General features: G+C 42.0%; 1 protein-coding gene across 1 annotated transcript in view; it reads right to left on the reverse strand.

Moving 5' to 3' along the window:
- ece2a (endothelin converting enzyme 2a) overlaps positions 1-23,656 on the reverse strand; it is a 140,808-nt gene that overhangs the window by 62,315 nt on the left and 54,837 nt on the right. The window contains exon 3 of the mRNA XM_033650074.2: positions 6,012-6,295. Coding sequence (XP_033505965.2) covers positions 6,012-6,295 — 284 coding nt within the window. The remainder of the gene's footprint in view (positions 1-6,011; positions 6,296-23,656) is intronic.

Genomic DNA, 23,656 nt, shown 5'->3' on the forward strand with positions numbered 1-23,656 from the left:
AGATCAGGGGTACCTCTGGGGTACTAGCACGTCCCTCAAAAGTTCAATCAGGTTGGGATCTGGGGTATTGGGAGGTCAAGTCGACGCCTTGAGCTCTTTTCTGAGTGTTGTCCCTTTTTTAGACGAGTGGACTAGTCTTAATTAAAATTTTCATTTCGCCGACAGGGAAATTAGTCGCCAGGAACGTCCCTAATGTTCACATATGGAACATTTTCAGTTAAAAGGTGGTCCATCGAGTCACTAAAACTCACTGTGCGTATTCTTGAGGCCTGAAACACATCTAATGCATTTTTTTCTTCATAAAACGTGCAAAGCTGGTTTAAATAGTTTAAATTGTAAATACTTAACATGCTTATGCACCATTTTCTAAAAACTGTAATAATTTTCAGTTGATTTTATAATCAATTAATTGACTCATTTTTTTCAGCACTAATGCACTACATCACTTCATGCCAAATCTAAATTAAGAGCATAAACTCTTTGCTAGTCGCCATTTTTTAGTGGAATATTCAACTGAAAAGTACCATAATATTTTCATTTATGTATAATTTAAAATATGAGGTAAAAAGGCCAGCAGTATTCTTTCAGATTAAATTTGCATTCACATTAGCTGCACTCTACCTGCTTCCATTAAAATGATTCACACAATCTGACCTTTCCCACTGTTGCATTTACTGTAATTATATATTCAGTCTGTGTATCGAGCCCAAACTATACCTGCAATTACAAACTAAACTCTGAATTACAACTCATTTAGCAATGCTCCAAATGTGGCAGTGAGTACATCATGAGTAATCCTTCCCCATTCAGAGCTCAGGAGTCACCTACTTCAGTTGATAGCAGCGTTCTCTTGTCTTAGTGTGTCAAGGTCAAGCATGGCTAATGGCCAAAACATTGTCATTGTCACATTGACACGATGGTGGTTAGCGCTGCAGCCAGCAGCTGAAGGGCACTCGACGTCATGCAAGTCAACTGATGGGCTGCGGAGATGGAGTGGAATTGTAAAGTGCCACTATTACCGATTTCACTGTCAGGGAGAAGTCGTTTACAGATAAACTGTTACTGTAGCAGAGCGTTCAAATCAACACAGGCGAGTACAGACTCTTCTCACTGTACAGATCTGACTGGAAGATGACAGATCAGTAAAATATACACAGTTTATGTCAAGTAGCCTTTTTGTTATATGTATCACTGCAAGAAAATAAATGCCAATCTTCAAAAGGAAAAACATCTTCCAACTTAAGGCTGTGCCCGACTCAGAATTATTTCAGTTGCATCAGATTTGGCTGTTCAATACAAGTTTTCCACTATTTCTTCCTTTTTTCTACACAGACTTCGGTAAACAGAGGAGGTGGCCTACGACACCACTTATCACCCACCTCCAATGCAGTCTTGGGATCCCTTCCCAGACAACTTAACGCCCATTCTCAACTGGACCCATCTGACAATACTGACACACAAGATGGCCGGATGGGTCAACGACTCACATGTGACCTAAACAACTCTGTAAGGGTTCACACCCACAAAGAGTTTAAAGAACTGAAGATGTCTCTTGGATGAGAGGTGAAACATCTTTAAGAAACTCAACTCAACCAGTTGCCTACAATATAGCATTTATGATACAGTATATAGAGTTTGTGATTTTAAACTGGTTTCGGTGGGATGTTCAGGGTAACAAGGATGTAAACGTAATGTAGTCTTGTCGGTGAAGATTCTCAGTCATCCAGGTCATGGTAATCATAAGTGCTATATTGTAGGCAACTGGACTTGCTTGCGTTTCTTGAAGAAGTTTCGCCTCTTATCCAAGTAGAAACAGAGTCATGTGAGCTCTTAATTTCAGAGTCGTTAAAGTCACAATGTGAGTCGCTGACCCACCTGGCCACACCCACACAGGGTTTAAAGCCTGCAACTCCATACCAGTCATTTAGAACTGAAGAAGCTTCTTGAATAAGATGTGAAACGTCTTCAAGAAACGCAAGCAAGTCCAGTTGCCTACGATATAGCACTTATGATTAAATGCAATGTAGTAAACAAGCCAAGTTAGCCCTCGGAGCTAATGCATGCAAGCTGTAAATTTACCACTTCTCAGCAGAAGGCAGAAGATAACGTAATCTTGGAACCTGACCTCTAGACAGCTGCCTCCGTCTGACTCAGACTCACCCTGGGTCTGGGTCCGCAGCTGCCTGTGCCATGGAGCAGCAAGAAGCGCTCACTCTGTGGCTGAAACTTCTCCCCAGTAAATACACTGCACACCGACTGACAAACACAAAAATGATGGCTCAACTAAAGGCTTTCTGACTGCTAAGACAAATCTTCAACTCTGACGGGGACAGCCCAACTCAAACTCTTGTAGTGTAGAAATGAAAGACTATGGAAGTTGCTGAATTTTACTTATTAGAGGCTTACAAGTTTGTGCTTAACCAGAGATCGTCCTAGATATTGTTTAGAAGAATGACAGAGTGGCTGGAGGCTTTACAGGCAAACACGCCTACAAGGAACTTTTATCATTTACCCGGGATTTTGAAAAACCTTGGAGCATTTCCTGCGAAATTAATAGAGATGTACCGATACCACTTTTTCTTTCCCGATACCGATTCCGATCCCTGAACCTTAGGTATCTGCCGATACCGAGTACCGTTCCGATACCAGCGCGTAAAATAAAAATGGATGGGATATGAATTGTTGTATGTCTCAACTCCTAAAACTACTGTAAAATATTGAGAAATGAATACATAATGATAGAATGAATGCCATAAAATTTTTTTTATTATTATTATCCAGTGTTGATACAGATCAAGACACAGGTTAAAGTGCAGCTACACAATTTGGTAAAAAAGACATTTTAAATGCTACAGTAGAATGTTTTTTAAACTCCACTTCGTTTCAATTTCGTTTGCCTGTAGCGTACGTATGCGTAATGACGTGCGGCATTACGTGGTATCGGATTGGTCTTAGGCTGTACTCGCCGATACCCGATATCGCATTTTAGGCAGTATCGGAGGCATTTCCGATACTGGTATCGGTATCAGTACAACTCTAGAAATTAACCAGGAAAAAAACTTTCCATCACCCCCAAACTTTCTCTGAAAAAAGTACCAAGTAGATTACCCGGAATTCTTGGGTGGGGTGGGGCTGTTTGCTGAAGAAAACTGATTGGTGGAACACACACTTGCAGCGTTCCGCACTTCCTGGCATGGGCAGCCACTGCAAACTTTATTTAATTTCTACAAGCTTCACTTCCTTTGTGTTTTGATTAAGCATGGGTACTGAAACCCGGTATTAAATTAGCCCCGGAGCTAAATTATCAAAGGCCATAGTATTCATAAGCGCTAACGGTATTGGTTCATTGTGCTGGCACTGAACTCCTCCACATACACACACCCCGACACAACACGGTAACCGGTGAACAGCCGAGTGGCCGCTGTGGAAACGAAGTGAAGATAACTCGAAAATGACTCGAGTTGACGGCAGCTACACTCGTTACTGTAAGTGGCATTAACCCTTAGCGAGTAAGAAGTCAACACTTTATCAATACATGTGTTCAGCAAACATGAACATGTAAACATGTAGACAGCGGTATTCAATATGCTCCGTCCACAGTCTCTCATCCACCAACACTAACGTTATGTCTTACACAAGGACAGCACGCTAGTTCAGCTGTTAGTGAACTGTTACTAATAAGCTCAAATGGCAGCTGTCTGTATGTAAACTAACTTAGTTTGACACTTATCTTAAAATACTTTCAAACTGACACAAACAGCCACTGCTCTCTACGCCAGCACTATGTTACCAGTAAACAAGCTGGTGGAGTCAAATACAGGTCACACGGCAAATCATCTAGGTCATCAGCCTGATTTGAATAAATTCTCTGGAACTTTGAGGTGCGGTGGAAACGCAAACCACACAGACTACCAGGAATTCTTTTACCCAGGTATATAAGTCCCTGGAAATAAAGATTCCTGGAAATATTTGTTGGTGGAAAAGGGGCTAATGCATGACACTTTGTTTTAAGAGTGCTTGTTTCATTTTCCCTTTCAGTAACTAAGAGCTAAAGATAACACTCCTTTGGTGTAAAATGAGTCATATATCTGAATGCATTTTCTGTGTTGCAGAGTGAGACTGGAGATGCAAGTGATTATCCACACAGGATAAACGGTGGCCTGCTTCAATTATGCTTGACTCAGAGTACTGCTGACACAAATTTGTTCTGGTCAAAACCATTTATCTCTTCATCATCTGATAAGTTTATCAGACTTCATTTCAGCACAACACGCTGTTTAGGCTGCAGAAAAACATAATGCCAGTCATCTTTTGTTGATGGCATCCTATGGGGTGCACAAGTTTCAGCACATCTGACTGGCTATACTGGAGCATATGAACACTTTGCCTAACTAAGATTAGTACCAAGTGTTCTAGCAGCGAAAAAAAAAGTGGCACATGCAGCCATTTTGTTGTTTCAGTACTGCTGCACATAACGTCAGAGCTTTCTTATGCACATCTGAATGCTACACTCTGTATTCTGATTTTGGGGATCACAGCCTGCATGTCTGATTAAGCCACTTGTTGAAGAGCCTGCGCGGTTTTCGCCTACAGATTTTGTACTCTGCTTTGTTCATACAGCTGTCATTTTTAGCACTAACCCTAAATGAAGTTATAATTACTGCCTTACAGTAGTGTGCCTCTGCAAATCAGTCAGGTTGCAGTTAACATCCATGTCTGTCCAGACTTATATAATACATGTAATGAATAAAGAGGAACTTAATAGCAGGTAGTAAGTGTACTTTTTGGTGAAACACTGATGCTTTCCAAATATCTTCAACGGGGCAGCACAGAGGATCTTTTCAATCAGCACAGTTTCAAGGTGGAAACACAAGATTAGTGTCACCAGTTTAGTATCCGACCAAATGTCTACCCTTCTGTTCCTGAGTTATGACGTTTAGTAATGGCCAGAAAAGTGTTTTTGCAGAACATCATGATGTCACAGTGAAGTTGACCTTTAACCTTTTGGATATGAAATGTCATCACAAATGTGCTTGGTGAGGTCACAATGACCTTAAATCAGTTCATCATTGAGTCCAAGTGGATGTTTGTGCCAAATTTGAAGGAATGACCTCAAAGTTTTCTTGAGATATTGCAAGAATGGAAAGGACAAACAACCCGGAAGCATGATGCCTTTGCCCATGGCTGTCGCCAGGGTGGAGTAGAGGCTGAAAAAATCACAACCTGAAGAGAACACACCTGTGTGAGTTGAAGCTCGTATCTGACCTGTCCGAGATCATCACATAAAATACTGAGCCCAAGCCCGACCAAGCCAAATCCCCCCAAAAAGCACTAGTCAGCTTCTAGAGCCTAGGACACACTGGCTGTGTGGCGATGCAAGGATCACCGACTTTCTACACTGTATTTCCCGGCCGGAGAAGCTCCTTGCACTGGCCGGGAGGAAAGACAGAGAGCCCAATATGGAGCCTGGCTGTACGAGGAGGAGGAGGGGGGATCACCTTAAGCTAACTTCGACTTAATTATCACCACCTCCATATTGTTGTATTTTCTTCTCTCTGACCTTGTTGACAGTGACACTGACACTGACAGCTCCCTCACCTCACCCCTCTGTTGTTTCACTTGGCCGGTCATTGGTCAAAAGCCAGCAGGCTACAGCAAAAGAAGAACTTTTTCCCTACAGCTCGAACCCTACCCGACCCGGCCAATCAGCACATATTTTCAGCCTAAACCCAGTCTGATCCATTGGGCTTGTGTTGATATTAAGAACTCTTGCGTGCTGGCATAAAAACTGCTGCAGCTGAGAAGTGGATCTACTTTCATTATAATGGTATTGGAAGGTTGTCCTTCAGTATTTAGCGATGCCATTTGCAGTGTGACATCTTTTTTCAGTGTGTAAACCCAACACCAAAACTCCCAGCTTATGTTTTCCCAAAGATTTTATCAATTTTGGCAAGTATTTCCAATAAAACTTTTGATCTCAATTCAAGAAACATCACAGATTTTTAACATACCTCTTTGAGTGATTGGTGAATGAAACACGCTGTGTTTGGGGACACCTTCCAAGGTGACTTCTCCTCCACCATGATGGCGTCCAGCGTGGCTTTCTCTAGGATGACATCGAAGGATGCGTCAGGGAAGGAGAGCCGGCGTATGTCCATCTGATGCCAGGTCATACCCTCGCAGTCACTGTGCCTGGCACTCATTGTACTGATGCACACAGAGGAGTAGTCTATGTTGGTGATGGAGCGGTAGCCGGCGTTGTACATGTCGCCGCTCATACTGCTGTTTCCACAACCTTAAAAAAAAGACAGGAAAGAGAGAATGAAACCTGAGACATGTTGGGAGAGGGAAGAAGGTCGTGGAAAGATGAGTGGATAGACTGAAACCAGCGTGTGTCTGATGACTCAAATCCCCAATATGTTTTTCAGGATGAGTATACGATGTGTGATCAATATAGCAACAACATAAGATTAAGCAGCAAGCTCCTTTAATGGCAACAAAGACGGCTATGACTGGGACCACCTCCTGTGATGGATGACACACACACACACACACACACACACACACACACACACCGTCTCTATTTGATCAAGCTGCTGTTCAATCATGAGCAGCAAGCAGAGACTGAAACCTCCCTCTCTAGATGACCTTATGGGGGCTCATATAAAGTGCATTCAGGTGTGAGCAAACTATTCTCACATGACCTCAGACTGCACGATATCCGTCACTAGCAACAAGGTTTCAACTTGTAGCTTGTCACTGGGCGACGGGCTGATGAAAGCCAACGAGAGGCATGAAAGAAGACAAAAGAAAAGTGATGACTGCCTCTCGTGTGGCAAGACGAGATGAAAATAATCTACTGAATGCTGCATCTCACCTTTTGGATCAGATGACTCACAGATTGTGTAGATAGAGGAGGAGGAGGAGGAGGAGGAGGAGGAGGAGTGGGTAGAGAAGACAGGCAAAAGAAAAAAGGGAGAAGGAAGCAGTAGGTGGAGAACGTGGTGGAGACATATACTATCTTGGTGAACATATGCTGTTTCAGTAAAGGTGAGGTTCGTGTGTGTGTTAGCCTTAAATATGCTCATATTATCCTGTACTCTATAGTCTGTGTGCACGTGCCTGCACAACTGTGTTTCAGGGTATCCACTTGTGAGGGGGGTGAAGTGTGCGCTAGGTGGGGCTGTGACTTCCAGCAGCATGCTGGCACCAACACCTCCGGTGTAAACGTGTGGCTGGCGCTTGTTATCACCTTACTGCTTGGACTAATTACCAGCCTCCAAAAGATGTGTGTGTGTGTGTGTGTGTGTGAGCGTGCAGACTGATTCAGTTAGCAGCCTCACACACTAAACAACACATTTGTAACCTAGTTAGGTGTGTGTGTGTGTGTGTGTGTGTATGTGTGTGTAGTATGTAGAAGCATTATATGTATGCTGTACACTCATGATAAGCACATGTGTATGTCAGGCCCCGTTTAGACGACAACGATTTCAACTGAAAACGGTAAACTTTAGTTGCGTTTTGGCCAATCGTTTACACAACAGCGGCGTTTTGAGTGCCTGAAAACACAACGATTTGAAAACGGATTCCAGAGTGCAATGTTTTGGAAACGGCAGCGTCTCCGTTGTCATGTAAACGTGCAATATGCAGTTCCTCTGAAAACGGAGACTTTTCGCACATGCGCATTACGGTTCCAGTCACTAGGCATGCCGACTGTTACAATAACAATGCTGACCTCTGTTTGTGCTGCTCAATCACTCAATAGATATATATACCTCAAATTTTGAATGCAAATTTGTTTAAAAAAATCTGTGTTAGTGAGCACTTTACTGACTTTACTTGCATGTTAGACCTCACTGCCGCAAACTATGGATGTAACGATTACCGATATTACGGTAAATCTCGGTTAATTTTTACACGCTAAGAATTACCGTTTATGTTTATATTAATTGCATTATCGCGGTGGATTATCAGGATATGTAATAACAGCCTCATTCAAGTCTCGCGATGCAGGCGCCGTGTGAATGCGTAGCATGTGTAAACACAAATAGTACTTTGGGTTTCTGAAGAATGCCGAGGGACAGCTGGTGGAGGACGACTATCCTGTGTTCAGAACATGCAGAAAGAAAGTTGCTGCGAAGGGTAGCAACACGACACATCTGCTGGCTCATCTCCGTGACCATCATCCACAGCTTGCAAGTTATACCATGCAAACGTCAGTTATTGTGTGAGGGACTTCGGTTTTACTGAGATTGTCATAATGTGTAACTCTCGACGTATACGGGACATTTGAGCCGTATCTGTCCTCCTAAACGGCGACTAGGTTTTCTGTTTTCGTTTAAGACACTTAGGAGCTAATACTAGCTGTGTAGCTAATAGCCATATTAGCAGCTATGTTGCTAAGTGTTTCAAAACGAAACGGAGCTGAAAACACTGAGCCGACAGAATATAAACCAACCTAACGTAATGCTAATTGACATCAACTATGATGATTGAATGATTGAATCACTGTGATTATGGTTATTGTATGGCGAGCTAGAATCGATATAGACGGCCAGTTATGCTTTCTCGACATAAGCTCAAGGAAACAACATAAAACGCTGCCGTGTTAACCTTTGACCGAGAGCCTTAATGGGGGCTCTCGGTTTTATAATTAAATTCACTGCTCACAGTCTTGACCTAACACACACACACACACACACACACGAGAACATGCACTCCTTTTCTCATACAGGCACTCCTTCACATGCACACATCTAATGTGTGAATTATTCTGTGTAATGATGACCATTGCCCTTAGGGTTTTTTTGGTTTCTCCTGTACATTTGTGATATCTATTCTATTCTATTCTATGTTTTTTTTCTACTCTTGCATTGTTTTGTTTTATATATATTTTTCCTCTCGTGCTAATAAATAAATAATATATAAATTGTTTACATATTTTGCTGACTGTTAAAATGCACCAGACAAATAAGCTTTGTTCCTGTAATTTGTTTACATATTTTGTTAATTTAAAATAAAATTTTCTGTTGCTGTGCCAATCCCTTGCCCTTTTAATGTGAAAGTTTCATTTTAATATAAGATTTTGGCTGTTAACATTTTAGTATGATAAGGAAGTTACAAGATTTAGTGAAGTTATTTCAATATAGCTATTATTTTACAGCGCTTAAAAAAATATCGCGATATTATCGTTTACCGTGATAATTTGGTCACTATAATCGAGATATCAAATTTTCCATATCGTTACATCCCTACCGCAAACTAGCTGCATATGCCAATGGACCAGACGGATAGAAAACCAACGCCAAGACAATTTGACGTGAGTTTGGATTATAATTTGACAAGTTTGTATTTATTTTGTGTTTAACAAGTGTTTGTTTCATGTATTATAATCCTTTTCCGACATTGTCTTACCCGGACTTTTCATGATACCCTACCAAATTGAATTTATTAGTTCATTTCACTACTATAAGCAGCCTCCAATGTAGTTTCTGTGAATTTGGCAGTACATCCAACCAGCCTCACAACCGCAGACCACATGTAACTACAATATTTGAGAGAGACATATCTACTGAGTGCATAAAAGTCTTCTTAGATCTTTAATTTAAACATGTAAAAAAAAAATGGGAGCAAAAACAAAAGTGTTGTGTCTAAATTTTTGTTCAGTATTAGACTTTTTTTTTATAATTTGTAAAGACTCTTAAAACTTCATCGATTCTTTTGTAATATGTTTGTGTTTTTGTTGTTGTAAATTGTACATCTTTAACAATTTTGTGTCACTTCTTAGTTTGGAACTCTTGTTCAATTACACAATCTTCATTTTTATCTTTTTTTTAATGTATGATTGTTGTTATTTAACAGGAGAGGTATCTTTATATGCCATTTTTGGTTTTAACTTTTAATTTCTTTTGCCTATATTATCTGTATGTGCAGAAAAATTGAACTTTTTTTATGTGCTCAATAGAAATATTTCTTTTAAATATTGTTCACAAATTTGTTAAAATCCATCTAAGTGAGCACATGTCAAGATAATCCATCCACCTGACAGGTTTGGCATATCAAGATGCCAATTAAACAGCATCATTATTACACAGGTGTACCTTGGGATGGTCACAATAAAAGGCCAATCTAAAACGTGTAGTTTTACTACATAACATAATGCCAGAGGTGTCCCAAGTTTTGAGGGAGCGTCGCATTGGCATGTTGACTGCATGAATGCCACCCAAGTTGTTGTTGCCCATGAACTTACTGTTCATTTCACCACCATAAACCGCCTCCAGTGTCCTTTCTGTGAATTTGGCAGTACATCCAACCAGCCTTACAACTGCAGATTGTGTGTAACCACACCAGCTCAGGAGCTGTATATCCAGCATGTTTACCTGCAAGACCGTCTAAGACCAGTCACCTGGACAGCAGATGCAACAACAGCACAAGCAGGGTGTCTACAGTTATCAAACAGTCAAATTTAATCCCTTTCAAGATGCCTTTCCACCAAATTTAGGACTGATTTTTGGACACATGACATTTTACTTAATCAAGCATCGCAGGTAAGCATTGCAGGTAAGTAGTATAAATGTGGTCTTGTGCAGAGGTAGGTGTTATATAGGAAAATGGTCATTAGATTGGGTTAAGTTGATCAACATTTTGCCAAAAGGTAAGTGCAACTATGAAGTAAAATGACAGTATTATAGTTTTTCAAAGATTTGTAACATTATAAATGTGGACTTTCATATAGAAAAAGCTTCACTCATTTTCACAAAAAGAAATTAAAAGATGAATGAAATTAGATCAAATGTTTGTAGAAGTTTAGACCTAACAAATTCAAGTTTAAGACTATTTAATGACTTTTAAGACATTTAAGACTTTTTAAAGGACCTGCAGACTAGCCTGGCGTGTCCAGACCCAATTCGCAAAGCGCAAATGGGTCTGGACACGGAATGTACAGTACAGGCCAAAAGTTTGGACACACCTTCTCATTCAATGCGTTTTCTTTATTTTCATGACTATTTACATTGTAGATTCTCACTGAAGGCATCAAAACTATGAATGAACACATGTGGAGTTATGTACTTAACAAAAAAAGGTGAAATAACTGAAAACATGTTTTATATTCTAGTTTCTTCAAAATAGCCACCCTTTGCTCTGATTACTGCTTTGCACACTCTTGGCATTCTCTCCATGAGCTTCAAGAGGTAGTCACCTGAAATGGTTTCCACTTCACAGGTGTGCCTTATCAGGGTTAATTAGTGGAATTTCTTGCTTTATCAATGGGGTTGGGACCATCAGTTGTGTTGTGCAGAAGTCAGGTTAATACACAGCCAACAGCCCTATTGGACAACTGTTAAAATTCATATTATGGCAAGAACCAATCAGCTAACTAAAGAAAAACGAGTGGCCATCGTTACTTTAAGAAATGAAGGTCAGTCAGTCCGGAAAATTGCAAAAACTTTAAAAGTGTCCCCAAGTGGAGTCGCAAAAACCATCAAGCGCTACAACGAAACTGGCACACATGAGGACCGACCCAGGAAAGGAAGACCAAGAGTCACCTCTGCTTCTGAGGATAAGTTCATCCGAGTCACCAGCCTCAGAAATCGCAAGTTAACAGCAGCTCAGATCAGAGACCAGATGAATGCCACACAGAGTTCTAGCAGCAGACCCATCTCTAGAACAACTGTTAAGAGGAGACTGCGCCAATCAGGCCTTCATGGTCAAATAGCTGCTAGGAAACCACTGCTAAGGAGAGGCAACAAGCAGAAGAGATTTGTTTGGGCCAAGAAACACAAGGAATGGACATTAGACCAGTGGAAATCTGTGCTTTGGTCTGATGAGTCCAAATTTGAGATCTTTGGTTCCAACCGCCGTGTCTTTGTGAGACGCAGAAAAGGTGAACGGATGGATTCCACATGCCTGGTTCCCACTGTGAAGCATGGAGGAGGAGGTGTGATGGTGTGGGGGTGTTTTGCTGGTGACACTGTTGGGGATTTATTCAAAATTGAAGGCACACTGAACCAGCATGGCTACCACAGCATCCTGCAGCGACATGCCATCCCATCCAGTTTGCGTTTAGTTGGACGATCATTTATTTTTCAACAGGACAATGACCCCAAACACACCTCCAGGCTGTGTAAGGGCTATTTGACCAAGAAGGAGAGTGATGGAGTGCTGCGGCAGATGACCTGGCCTCCACAGTCACCGGACCTGAACCCAATTGAGATGGTTTGGGGTGAGCTGGACCGCAGAGTGAAGGCAAAGGGGCCAACAAGTGCTAAACACCTCTGGGAACTCCTTCAAGACTGTTGGAAAACCATTTTGGGTGACTACCTCTTGAAGCTCATGGAGAGAATGCCAAGAGTGTGCAAAGCAGTAATCAGAGCAAAGGGTGGCTATTTTGAAGAAACTAGAATATAAAACATGTTTTCAGTTATTTCACCTTTTTTTTGTTAAGTACATAACTCCACATGTGTTCATTCATAGTTTTGATGCCTTCAGTGAGAATCTACAATGTAAATAGTCATGAAAATAAAGAAAACGCATTGAATGAGAAGGTGTGTCCAAACTTTTGGCCTGTACTGTACATTTCCTCTATTCCCGAGGGGCGGTATCAACAGCTGTCACTCAAAGTGCCCCGTCATGCAATTGGAAAGACGTAAAACCAATCAGAGAAAACGAAACGTATGACGTAGGCTAGCACAACACCACTGTAAACAGACCAGCAAGCTGCAGCACAGATGAGCTGTGATGATGTCTGGGAAAGAGCGTTGCCGTCTTTGCGGATTTCCTCCTCACTGTGGACTCCGAGTTGCATGGCTGTGATTCCCAGCTTGGTCGCTTCCCTGACCTGCTCCTCTATGAGAGCAACTAGTTGCCGCTGGGTTTTCACTTGGGTCCCATCTTTTTCCCGATCAACGGAGCCAGTTGGTAAATTAAACTTTTACCAAACCCCGTAGGAAGGAAGGCAAACACATCCTTTTTTTCAATAAAAGCTTTAAGTGCAGCCGTTTGCTCTGCTTTTAAAGAAAATGTACATTCCAGTTCGTTCAACACATTTACCATCGCAGTTTCAAAATCAGTAGCCATGTTGGTTGTTTACGAAATGCATTCACTCCGCTCCTTGTCCCTCCTATTCTGATGACGTGCCCGCCCCAAAGTAACGGTTGTGATGGCCCGGTAAGCTTTAACCAATGCCAGAATGCGCCTTAATGATTGCATGGCCAGATCTGCGGAGCAAAATCGAATATGAGCTTGCGAGATTAGGGTGGTTTCACCAGGCTACCTGCAGACACCCTGACAAGCAAAGATTTTCTGCACAAACCGTCAGAAACCGTCTCAGGGAAGCTCTCGTCGTCCTCACCAGGGTCTTGACCTCACAGCACTTTGTGGTCATGATTGACTTGACTGGGCGAGTGCTCACCTTCCAATTCATGCCAATATCCAGTAACTTTGCACAGCCATTGAAGAGCAGCGGGCCAACATTGCTCAGGCCACAATCAACAACCTGATCAACTCTAGGAGAAGGAGATAGGTCCCACTGCATGAGGCAAATGGTGTCACACAAAAAACTGACTAATTCTTTGGGGTATGTGTGACCAAAAAGAAATAAATGCATTCCTGTAGCACTAATTACGTAAAATCCTAATAAATGTCTTTTTTTAAGATAAAACTGCACATTTAAGAGAGGCCTTTTACTGTGACCATCCCAAGGCACACCTGTGTGGGAGTGATGCTGTTTAATCAGCATCTTGATATGCCACACCTGCCAGGTGGATGGATTATCTTAGGAAAGGAGAAGTGCTCACTAGCATGGATTTTGACGAATTTGCAACCAGGAATTGGAGAGAAGTCCTTTGTGTGCACAGAGAAAGTCTTAGATCTTTAACTTAAACCTCTGGACAACTGAAAGGCAGCAGATAGGAGCTATGAAAGCAGAAATAAAGTGCAAAGGAGGGAAGCAAAACCAGCAACGGATGCATTATAACATTGTGCAGCAAGACAACCCTTTGCCATACACGTTCCTTAAGTGATAGAGTGTGATAGCTGCTTATGCTTGGAAATTTTTATGTGTGTGTGTTTGCGTGTGTGTCATACATCAGAGGGCTGGAGCCATGCCGTGCCTTGATGGCTATCCCCGTGATGTTGGCTTCAAAACAAGGGAGGAAATATGTCAGCGCTGCTTGTCACACTCAAATCGTTGAGCGCTTTCTTTATGGATGGCTGGAATATGAGAGACTGTGTCGGGGTTGAATTACACAGGCTCAACAGGTTATTTTAGATAACTTTAATCTTACTTTAGTGTGCCAAAAGCAAGCAACAGCTTCGGAAAAGACATTTTGTACCAAGAAGAGGCAACCTGACAAACAAGATATGATTTATAGGGAACACTGAAGATTCTTTCCGTCTTGAAAAAGGGGGTCAGAAACGCCATAAAGAATGGTGGCATCATCCTTTATGGAAACAAGGACAATCAGTTCACAGCCACCATTCAGTGTGTGGTGAAAATGAGGGTTTGCAGCCTTGTTTCATGCCCAGGTTTGGTGCTCACAGAGTGGGTTAATTCACCACTACACTCCCCTCTCAAATCCCCAAGCATGCCGGACATTGTTTCTGAAGGGTTCCCCCCGCTGACCCAGCTATGTGTGTGCATGTGTGTGTGTGTGTTTTCTTTTTCCATGCACTCGGCTCTGTGGAAGGGGTGTCACATGACAGCTCATTCCTAGGGGTTGTCACGACAATTATAGTTGCCAGGCTGTCATCAAGGACACTACTCTCATTTTGGGTCTGTGACATCAGCTGGTGCCCCTTGTAACCTCTGACCTTTACACACTCCAACTTACCTGTACACACACACACACACACTGCCAGAAAGAGGTCTGACAGGATGTGCTGCACTTATGTCAGCCCATGTGTGTGTACGTGGAGATCCTAGAGTGCATGTATCAAATGTGTTTATGTGACAAAGGTTTATTCAGGATACCGGGCCAGTCCGGGCCAGTCTGGAGCCGGGAGTCTGTCTTTTCTCCAGCTGGGAGCGAGGGAGCTAAAACCTCCTGATAGCGCATCCTAACTGGATTATCCAGAGCGGCAGAGAGGGAGACTAAAGTTAGAGGTGTCATATCACCTCGTTCTGCTGGCTGTGTGAGTGTGCATGTGTGTGTGTGTGTGATGGAAAATTTGAGACCCGGTCTTAAAAAGCATCATACCACTCATAACAAATCGGCAAAAACAAACTGTGGTGAACATCCGTCATCCGTTTGTGACATGTCTAAGCTGTTTGTTATGTAGTGCGTTTGTTAGTTATGTCTGTGTGTCCATTTATACAGGAAATACACGCACAAACAAGTGTTTTTTTAAGGAGGAGAAGACAACCAGCTGCTAGCATGGAGAGGAATGTTGGCCAAACATGGAGGTGGTTCCTTCCTGCAGACTCAGAGATGCTCAGTCCAACAATGGTATCGGGTTGCATGACTGACCTGACAAATCCTTTGATATTCAACAAAAAGCTTGACACGTGACTCTCACAGGAAAGAGGTAATCCACTGGAATAACGCAGCATTCCTCTCCTTGTACATGGTTGGCTTATCAAACACCTGCAAAAGGGCCACACAGCAGGAGGAAATATTTTCCTAAACTGCACCACAGGAAAGGGTTAAGCTAGATCCTCCATCCGTAACATCCAAGATGAAAATAGACTTGACTATATTGCAGAAAAACATGAGTTTAAAGGTGAAATCAACACCTGCTGATATCTCTGGGATTTTCCACAGGGAACAACCCCATTCAACACTTTGCTCCAGTAAATCATCAAGCTGGCTGCGTACGTGGGTGCTCACCTCATTTATAGCACAAGCGTATGGGATAGTGTTACAGCAGAGTGTGCATTGGTGAATGTAAACTCAGAACCTTACTTTCATGATGACATAAAACGTTTGCATAAGCTTGTTTTCCATCAGAATATCTGCACTGACATGAATACGTTGTTCAAAGATTTGTCCAAAGTGGGTCAATCACATCATAGACTGACCCGTCCTGACACCAAAAATGTCAGCTTAGATTCACCTTTATTTCATTAGCTTGCAGTGGAGCTCCTTGACTCTTACACAACATGAACTGCTGGAGATTTGACCTTTGAGCTATCAGATGACCTCCCGTCCACATAAACAGCGACTCTCCAGAGTCCATCTATGGTCAGGAGGGGTTGGTGGGTGGGGAACCCCTGTGAGTGAGCCAGCGGTGTGAAATATCAAAGCTGCTATCTCTGAAGTGAGACGAGCGCAGCAGTGGAAACTCCATGATGTCAGAGGCATGCAGGGTACTCACTCACATCCCAGATTGGTTTAGACACATTAAGGATGGGGAGAGTGGCCAGCGCTGATGAAAGGTGATGTTCACATGCGCTCTAGCAACAACACTGAGCTCCGCCGCCCCCGCACACCCTGCAGGCTCTGGGCTAGCCCGAGGTAAACTGATGCCACGGTGACGCTTCACAAAGTTCAGCCGCGACTACTGTAAATGTCAACATGTGAAAAAAAAGCCCAAATGGAGTGTTTGTTTCTGTGTGTGTGCACGCACATTAACCACGTGGCTGCACCTAAGTGTATGCTTATTGCCTTCGCTTATAAGGATGGATGTGTTGACTTGGTGTCTTATCTGTCGAAAAGAAATTAGACATTAAGCCTTAAACATATCACTATATCAGAATTTTCCAAAATGTACACAGATGCTCCTGGCAGAAGCCAAATGTTGGTGTGGTCTTGTGCGATTGTGAAGAACGTTAAGTTTGACTGTGACTGTTGGTGTCAGGAAATTAGAAGCCTGCACGTGTGTCTGTGTTTGTGTGTGTGCACCGTGACAATGATCAAAGTAGACAGTGTCACACTGGGCCTTGTTTTAACCAATTATCTCTTGTTATCCTCCCTCCAAGTTAAGGTCCACTGTTATCTGATTAATTAAGCAGAAGCGTTTCTATGACAAGCATTTGTTGACATTTACACGCAATAACAGACACACTCTAATGCACACTCACATGCCTTTAATTTATTGGACCTATACAGATTCTTAAAGGGATACCTCACCCCCCAAATGATCATATGGTAGCACGAGTCGAGCACTTCCAGCACGTAACACTGTTGACATTGGAAGCCTGAGTGCTTTCTGCTTCACCGACTGCTTAAAGCAAAGCACTTGATTTGGAAGCCCTGACCTCACCTGGGTGCAGTGAGGGGAAATGATGGGTAGAATGAGTTTATTAACTAATGATTCATGTTGGAAATGCCAGGAAGAAACTGGCACTTTTTTACACTGTATTTGGGATTGTCCACTCATTCGGCACTTTTAGAGTAAAAGACTTACACATGTGAGTAAATGGCTAAGTAAGACATTGCCATTGTCTCCAAGATTGTTTATTGGGGGACAAATGTGTCAAGGGATGAATTCTCAGTTGTTATGCCCGAGTCATTACAGTTGCTAGACCAATACTCAGGTATCGGAAGTCAACGAAACCCCCAGAAACAAAAGAATGGGTCAACTATATGACAAAAACTGCTTCTTACCAATCCACGCTGACAAGGATGACTAACCGTGCTCAAGGACCAATCTGGGGGGATTTTTGGAATTATTTTGCATTGTCTGGGGGCCTGGGGTGTGTGATTTTTGTTTTGTCTTGCCCTGCCCATTTATTGTATTTCTTCTTTTTTTAAACCCTCTGGAGTCCACGGACATGCCGGTGCGTCCAAATCACATGACTGATTTAAGATGACGTAGCAGCAAGACACAGCCTCGCTGAGTCTCCGTTTCAACTTGTGTCAAAAGTGCAAACTTCAAACTACATACCACTTTAAAATTGTGTTGATAGGCTTAGTAAAACCAGACTTAAGATAAATCATTTACGCCATGCTTTTTCCTGAATGTTGTCATCACATTTGGTGTGCGTTTGGTGCAGAACAAATGGTAAAAATGGGCTATTCTAACAAAAGTGACACCCCCTTTCCTATTGGTGGTGTCTGTTGTGTGATTTCAGGTCCAATGTGTTAATACAGTATGTCAAAATGAAAAAAATAACTGTAAAGTCACATAGGTGAGGTTGTGCTGGAAAAAATGACACCAAACAAGGCACGGTCAAGAGTTTTTAAGGTGAAATTTAAAGGTACAATCAAAAGTAGTCAAAAGCGGTCAATTAAACCCTTGACCACAAAGGGTTAAAAAAAATGTATCACTATTAATTATAATGTGTTTATTTATTCAAATTTATTTTTTTTATTTTGATTGTTTTTTGGTGGACTGGGACTGGTGCTGTACCCCCTCTTTTACTAATCTCCTGTTTGTATTGTATTTTTATTTTTGTTTGTCAAGACTGAATGTCTCATTTGATGTGTATGTCATGTACAAACCTGACCAAAATCAATAAAAATTTAAATATTAAAAAAAAGAAAATACAGGCAGAGGGAGAGGGATGACCTCTGTACAAGTCTATACATTATATTTTAGGAAAATCCTGCATAGTTTATCTTTAAGGCTCAAACAAAGCAGCTCAAACAACATGCCATCTTACTGCCAGGCAGGAGTTCACAAGTATATAAAGGAAATAAAAAGCATACAGCTGCTACAAACGGCCGCAGGGCTTCATAGAGAGGAGTGACATGAGATGAACTGTAGAAACAGAGATAACTTTCTGCCTCTCACCTTGAAGGCATTCATGGCGTTGCACTTCAGCTGAGTTTCTGATTAAAAATGCACAATTATCCAAGAGTTGTGCTGACTGAAACAGCCTCACAGCTTGTTCGGCCTCACACTGAGACACAGGAGTGACAGTGGAGAAGATTCAGGAAGGAAGGAGGGGAGGTGGAAAAGAATGGAGGCAGATAAGACACCAGAGGAGAGAGAGGACACAAGGAGTAATAAGAATTAAGGAACAGTGGGTGTGAAAGAGAAGTCATGGAAGGGGGGAGGGAAAGCAAAAGAGGTCAAAATAAATTGGAGAGAAAAGAAAGCAATGAAAGGAAGAATATTTTCTGTCGCTAAAAAGCATGACAAACTAAAGCAAGACAAGAGCGAATTAGAATTACCTTCTTGCACAGACCAGTCAGGTTGCAGTTAAAGTTTACATCCATGACTCATATGTAGCCATGACAGTTGACCATGCTTCAAACAGGTTATGGATGTTGCTGCAAAGAAGCTATATACTCTAAAACATGGATGCTTCACATATATCTTGAACTGGAGAGCACAGACGATCTATACAATCAGCACAGTTTCAAGGTGGACGCACAAGATTAGTGTCACTGATTCAGCATCCGACCATCCCCCTCTCTTCCCGAGGTATGATGTTGAGTAATGGCCAGAAAAGTATTTTTACAGACAATTATGATGTCACAGTGAAGCTGATCTTTGACCTTTTGGATATAAAATATCATCATTTAATTACTTTATTCTTTCATTATGTATTATTTAACCTTTATTTAACCAGGTTCGAGATCAAAGAGCTCTTTTACAAGAGAGACCTGGCCGAGAACAGCAGCAACACAGAATTTCAACAACAAATAAAAATCACGTAAAAGCACATATATTTGAACAATTATTGAATAATTAGATACATTTTTGCCATGAATGTCCCTTTGCTAAGTCTGGGTGCAGACTGGCCAATCATAACGTAGCATCAGGCCAGCTCAGACCAGGGTCTGACAACAACACAGCTGTGCTCCATTGACTCTAATGCAATCATTTCAGATTTCCTTCATTTTCAGGCTGGTTTTGTGGATTTGGAGCTAAATGTTGTGCCTGGAGCACGTCGTATATTAATGATACTCGTTACCTGGAGAGGTTGGAAAAACATATACGTTTCTTCCCTGTTCCAAAACCAAAATCAGACCCTGAAAAGTGTAGGGGGTAAAGCCAAACACCGTTCATCTGCACACACTGTGATGCCACACAGCTGGTTCAATATCAGTGAAGTTTCTCTTTATATTCATTGTCTTGTGTGGCGATCAGCAGTGATGTGTTGGTTCACTTTGACACTGTGATCTGTAGCCTATAGTTCGGCTTTAGCTTCTAACTATCTTTGTCTGTAGACCCCTCTGTCTGCTTCTCTCTGGAATCACTCTTTCATTTTTCCAAAAATATGAAAATATTTCTTCAGGGAGTGCAGTTAGTTACAGTGTGGGCTCCATGCTTACTCTGACAGCTTGATGGTCCACTGCAAAGGGGCGGGGCTTAATGAAGGGTCAACTAGCATAATAATTCTTGAGTTATGGACAAAAACGTGTTTTGTGAGGTCACAGTGACCTTTGACCACCAAATCATTGCAACAAGTTCATCTTTGATTCAATTTGAGGAAAGTCCCTCAAGGCCTTCTTGAGATATCGTGTTCAAGAGAAATGCAAGGTCACAGTGACCTTAACCTTTGACCACTAAAATCTAATTAGTTCATTGATGAGTCCACACTGACGTTTGTGCCAAATTTGAGGAAATTTCCTCAAGGCCTTCTTGAGATTTTGTATTTACAGGATAGAGACAGACAAAGTCACCACGACATTAGGACACCGAACAGAAACAAATCAAATGTAAACACTGTGGAAAAGTGACCAAAGGTAATACCACCAATCTGGTTCAGCACTTGGAGCTCAATCACGTTACCGAATATGAACGATGCTTGGCTCAAAAAACAGAAAGAGACTGACAAGCGCCCAGCAACAAGTGACTCTACAAAGCAGCTCTCGATTACACAAACATTTACAAACGCGACAAAACATGAAAAAGATTCAAGAAAATAGTTCCCTTCAGTTATTTTAAAATCACAAAGATATGCAATCTTTCATTAGAAAAAATATCCCAGCTGTAATAGTTGAGCATATTTACAGTGCAAACCTTGTCAGTGAACACAAGGGCAAAAAACAAAATAATCGCTCATTATCCTACTATCCTACTATTAAATGGAGGAACCTGTCTCTCCACCCGTCCCTTCGTCCGTCCTTCTGTCATCATCCGTTTTCCTCCTCACTGCTTTGACTTATTTCTCTGAACTTGCACATAGGCTTTCATCTTGGTCATGTACAGACAGCCACGAAGCCGTTTTTGCATTTTACCCACATTTCTACTGTTTATATTCACGTTTCCACTACCCATTCATACTGAGAGCACCATTAGCAGCACGAGCTGCGCATGCGCGGAGACCACTTGGGACATGCAACACTTGCTGAAGACTAAGGTAATTATTATTTTACTGAACGAACGCGCGTCTGTGTCTGTGTGTGTGCATCTGTGTGCGCGAGCCAGCCATTCCGTATTTTCACTTTACTGACATTAGCCTACAAACATTACAAACTAAACATTGCGCTGTGCACTTTGCACTGTTTCTTTCATTCTTTCTCCGTGTTGCAAGTGTATGTGTGTACCTGTGTGCCCGCGCACCGTGCCGCCGTCAGCCAAAACCATGCTCCACGTATTTTGCCATAAAGCATGTTTCTAAATACAGTGTGCATTGTTTGTCTTACATTAAGATTTATTACACAGTGCATTTACAGTGCTCTGATTTTCCATCTCCTCTAATATATTGTTTTTGATTTCTTATTCCTCTAAACATAACACATCCCTGGGTATGGACTAGTTAGTTATTGAAGTAAAATGCTCAAGTAATCGTGACATTGATTTGAGGTCACATCGCCCAGCCCTAATTGACACTGACCTTTGACCACTAAAATCCAGTCAGTTCATTGTTGAGTCCAACCAGACGTTTGTGCCAAATTTGAAGAAATTCCCTTAAAGTGTATTTGAGGACAGGCAACCCCAACAAATAATATATAAAGGCATAAAAAAGCAGAGATGAGGGAGAAAAGAGATACGACTGTACCGTCTTTACAGTGCACTGTGTAAATACATCACCAGCCAGCATCCATTTACAGCAAGAGATATTTAGAAACACAAATGGCTGTGTGTTTTGGCATGTACAAGCTGATCTGAACACAGCCTCATCTTCCCATCTACACCAGATACACATATTTCTTATTTCCATTTTTTTTTTCAAGCAGTTTCAGATGCTCCGGAGAAGTTGCATCAGCACCGAGGCCAGATGAAATTCTCTCAAAAGCTCGGCTCTTCCGGCGAGTTCTCCTCACAAGTCTCTTCTTCCCTCCACTCACAAAAGCAACCTCAGTTACGTAACCGGGTATACGAGTTAATTAGTGACTGAATAATTAAGCGTGTGCCCGTGACAGTGTGACTGTTTGATGGAGTGTGTGTGTGCGTGTGTGTGTGTGTGTGTGTGTGTGTGTGTGTGTGTATGAGTGATGGAGGACTTTTGGAAGGACTCCATTGTATGAATCTGCCTCTCTGCTGTGGCACGGAGCCTAAAGCTTCTCTCGGATCCAAAAACACCAACAGGCACCAGGAACGGGGGCTTAGTAAATGGCAACGAGCGTAGAGAGCCATCTTTTCTCTCTTTTTAGCCAGAACTAACAGTTATTGAAAGCCGCCCACCTCCCTCTTTATATCACTATTTATGCCTTGTTACCTTTCCTGCCAGAATTCATACAATACCACGAGTCAAGCATTTGCAGCACGTAACATTTTTGAACACTGGAAGCCTGAGTGTTTTTACACTTCACCATCTGCTTAAAGCAAAGCACTCGACTGTGGAAGCTGCAGCACTACTGTCTTCATTTAAAGCCCTCTTTGTCCTCAGCAGGGTCAAACAGTCGAAAAAAGTCTGGTGATCAAGAACAATGGATCGAGCACGAACATGACGGGTGGGCAGCTGTCAGACAGGGAAGATAGAAGAGTGGGAGTGAGACAGGAAGAGATACAGAGGGAGTGTGTGGTGTGTGAGTGTGAGTCCCCAAATGATGCAATTTGATCTTGCTGTGTAACAGAAGAACTAATGGACACACACACACACACACACAGACGCACAGCATGAGTCAGGTGTGTCGCTGCAGGTCAGGTCCTTGTAAAGGATGATGTTGTGACCTGTTGTACTTCCAGCAACAATGACAACAAAGTGATCAGCCCTTAAAATAATGGCACAATGAAGCTATATTAGTAGCTATTGTGTCCATCTCTCTCTCCCTCCCAGTTTCCATCCCACTGAAGTGGCTCTGAAAAACTCTTGTGCGCTCAATCAACACCCCACACAGCATATCAAAGTACAATCAACATCACATCATGACATCCTTTGTCACAAATACAAATGGATGACAGATTAAACTCTCTGGATCTCTACTAACGGGATGAATACCAATTACTCCAAAGGATATTCCCTCAGTTGGGGTTGGCGGCAGATGATGGTCGCTCCAAAATCTATAGATTCAAGAGTTTTTAAACTGAGTTGCAAAGTGGAAAGAGACACACGTTTCTGAAAGTATTTTTGCCTTCTGTAAAATTACCGTATCACATCTTTAGCTACAGTAGCAGTGTGGCTCCAGGGTACATTGGTCAGTCGCCATTGGTCCAGAATGAAATATCTCCACTATTGAATGCATTGCCATTAAATTTTGCACCGACATTTATGGTCCCCTCAGGATGAATCTGAATAACATAACTGTAGACTCTTATCCCTTCTCTTTTAATACCCACAATGATCCTTAACATAGAGTCACAGGGCTCACTGAGGTAATGTAATGATTGTTAATGTTATGGTCATTAATTACCAGTTGTGAAACTGAGGCTGGTA

The sequence above is a fragment of the Epinephelus lanceolatus genome, chromosome 12, assembly GCF_041903045.1.
Source record: "Epinephelus lanceolatus isolate andai-2023 chromosome 12, ASM4190304v1, whole genome shotgun sequence".
Taxonomy (NCBI): domain Eukaryota; kingdom Metazoa; phylum Chordata; class Actinopteri; order Perciformes; family Serranidae; genus Epinephelus; species Epinephelus lanceolatus.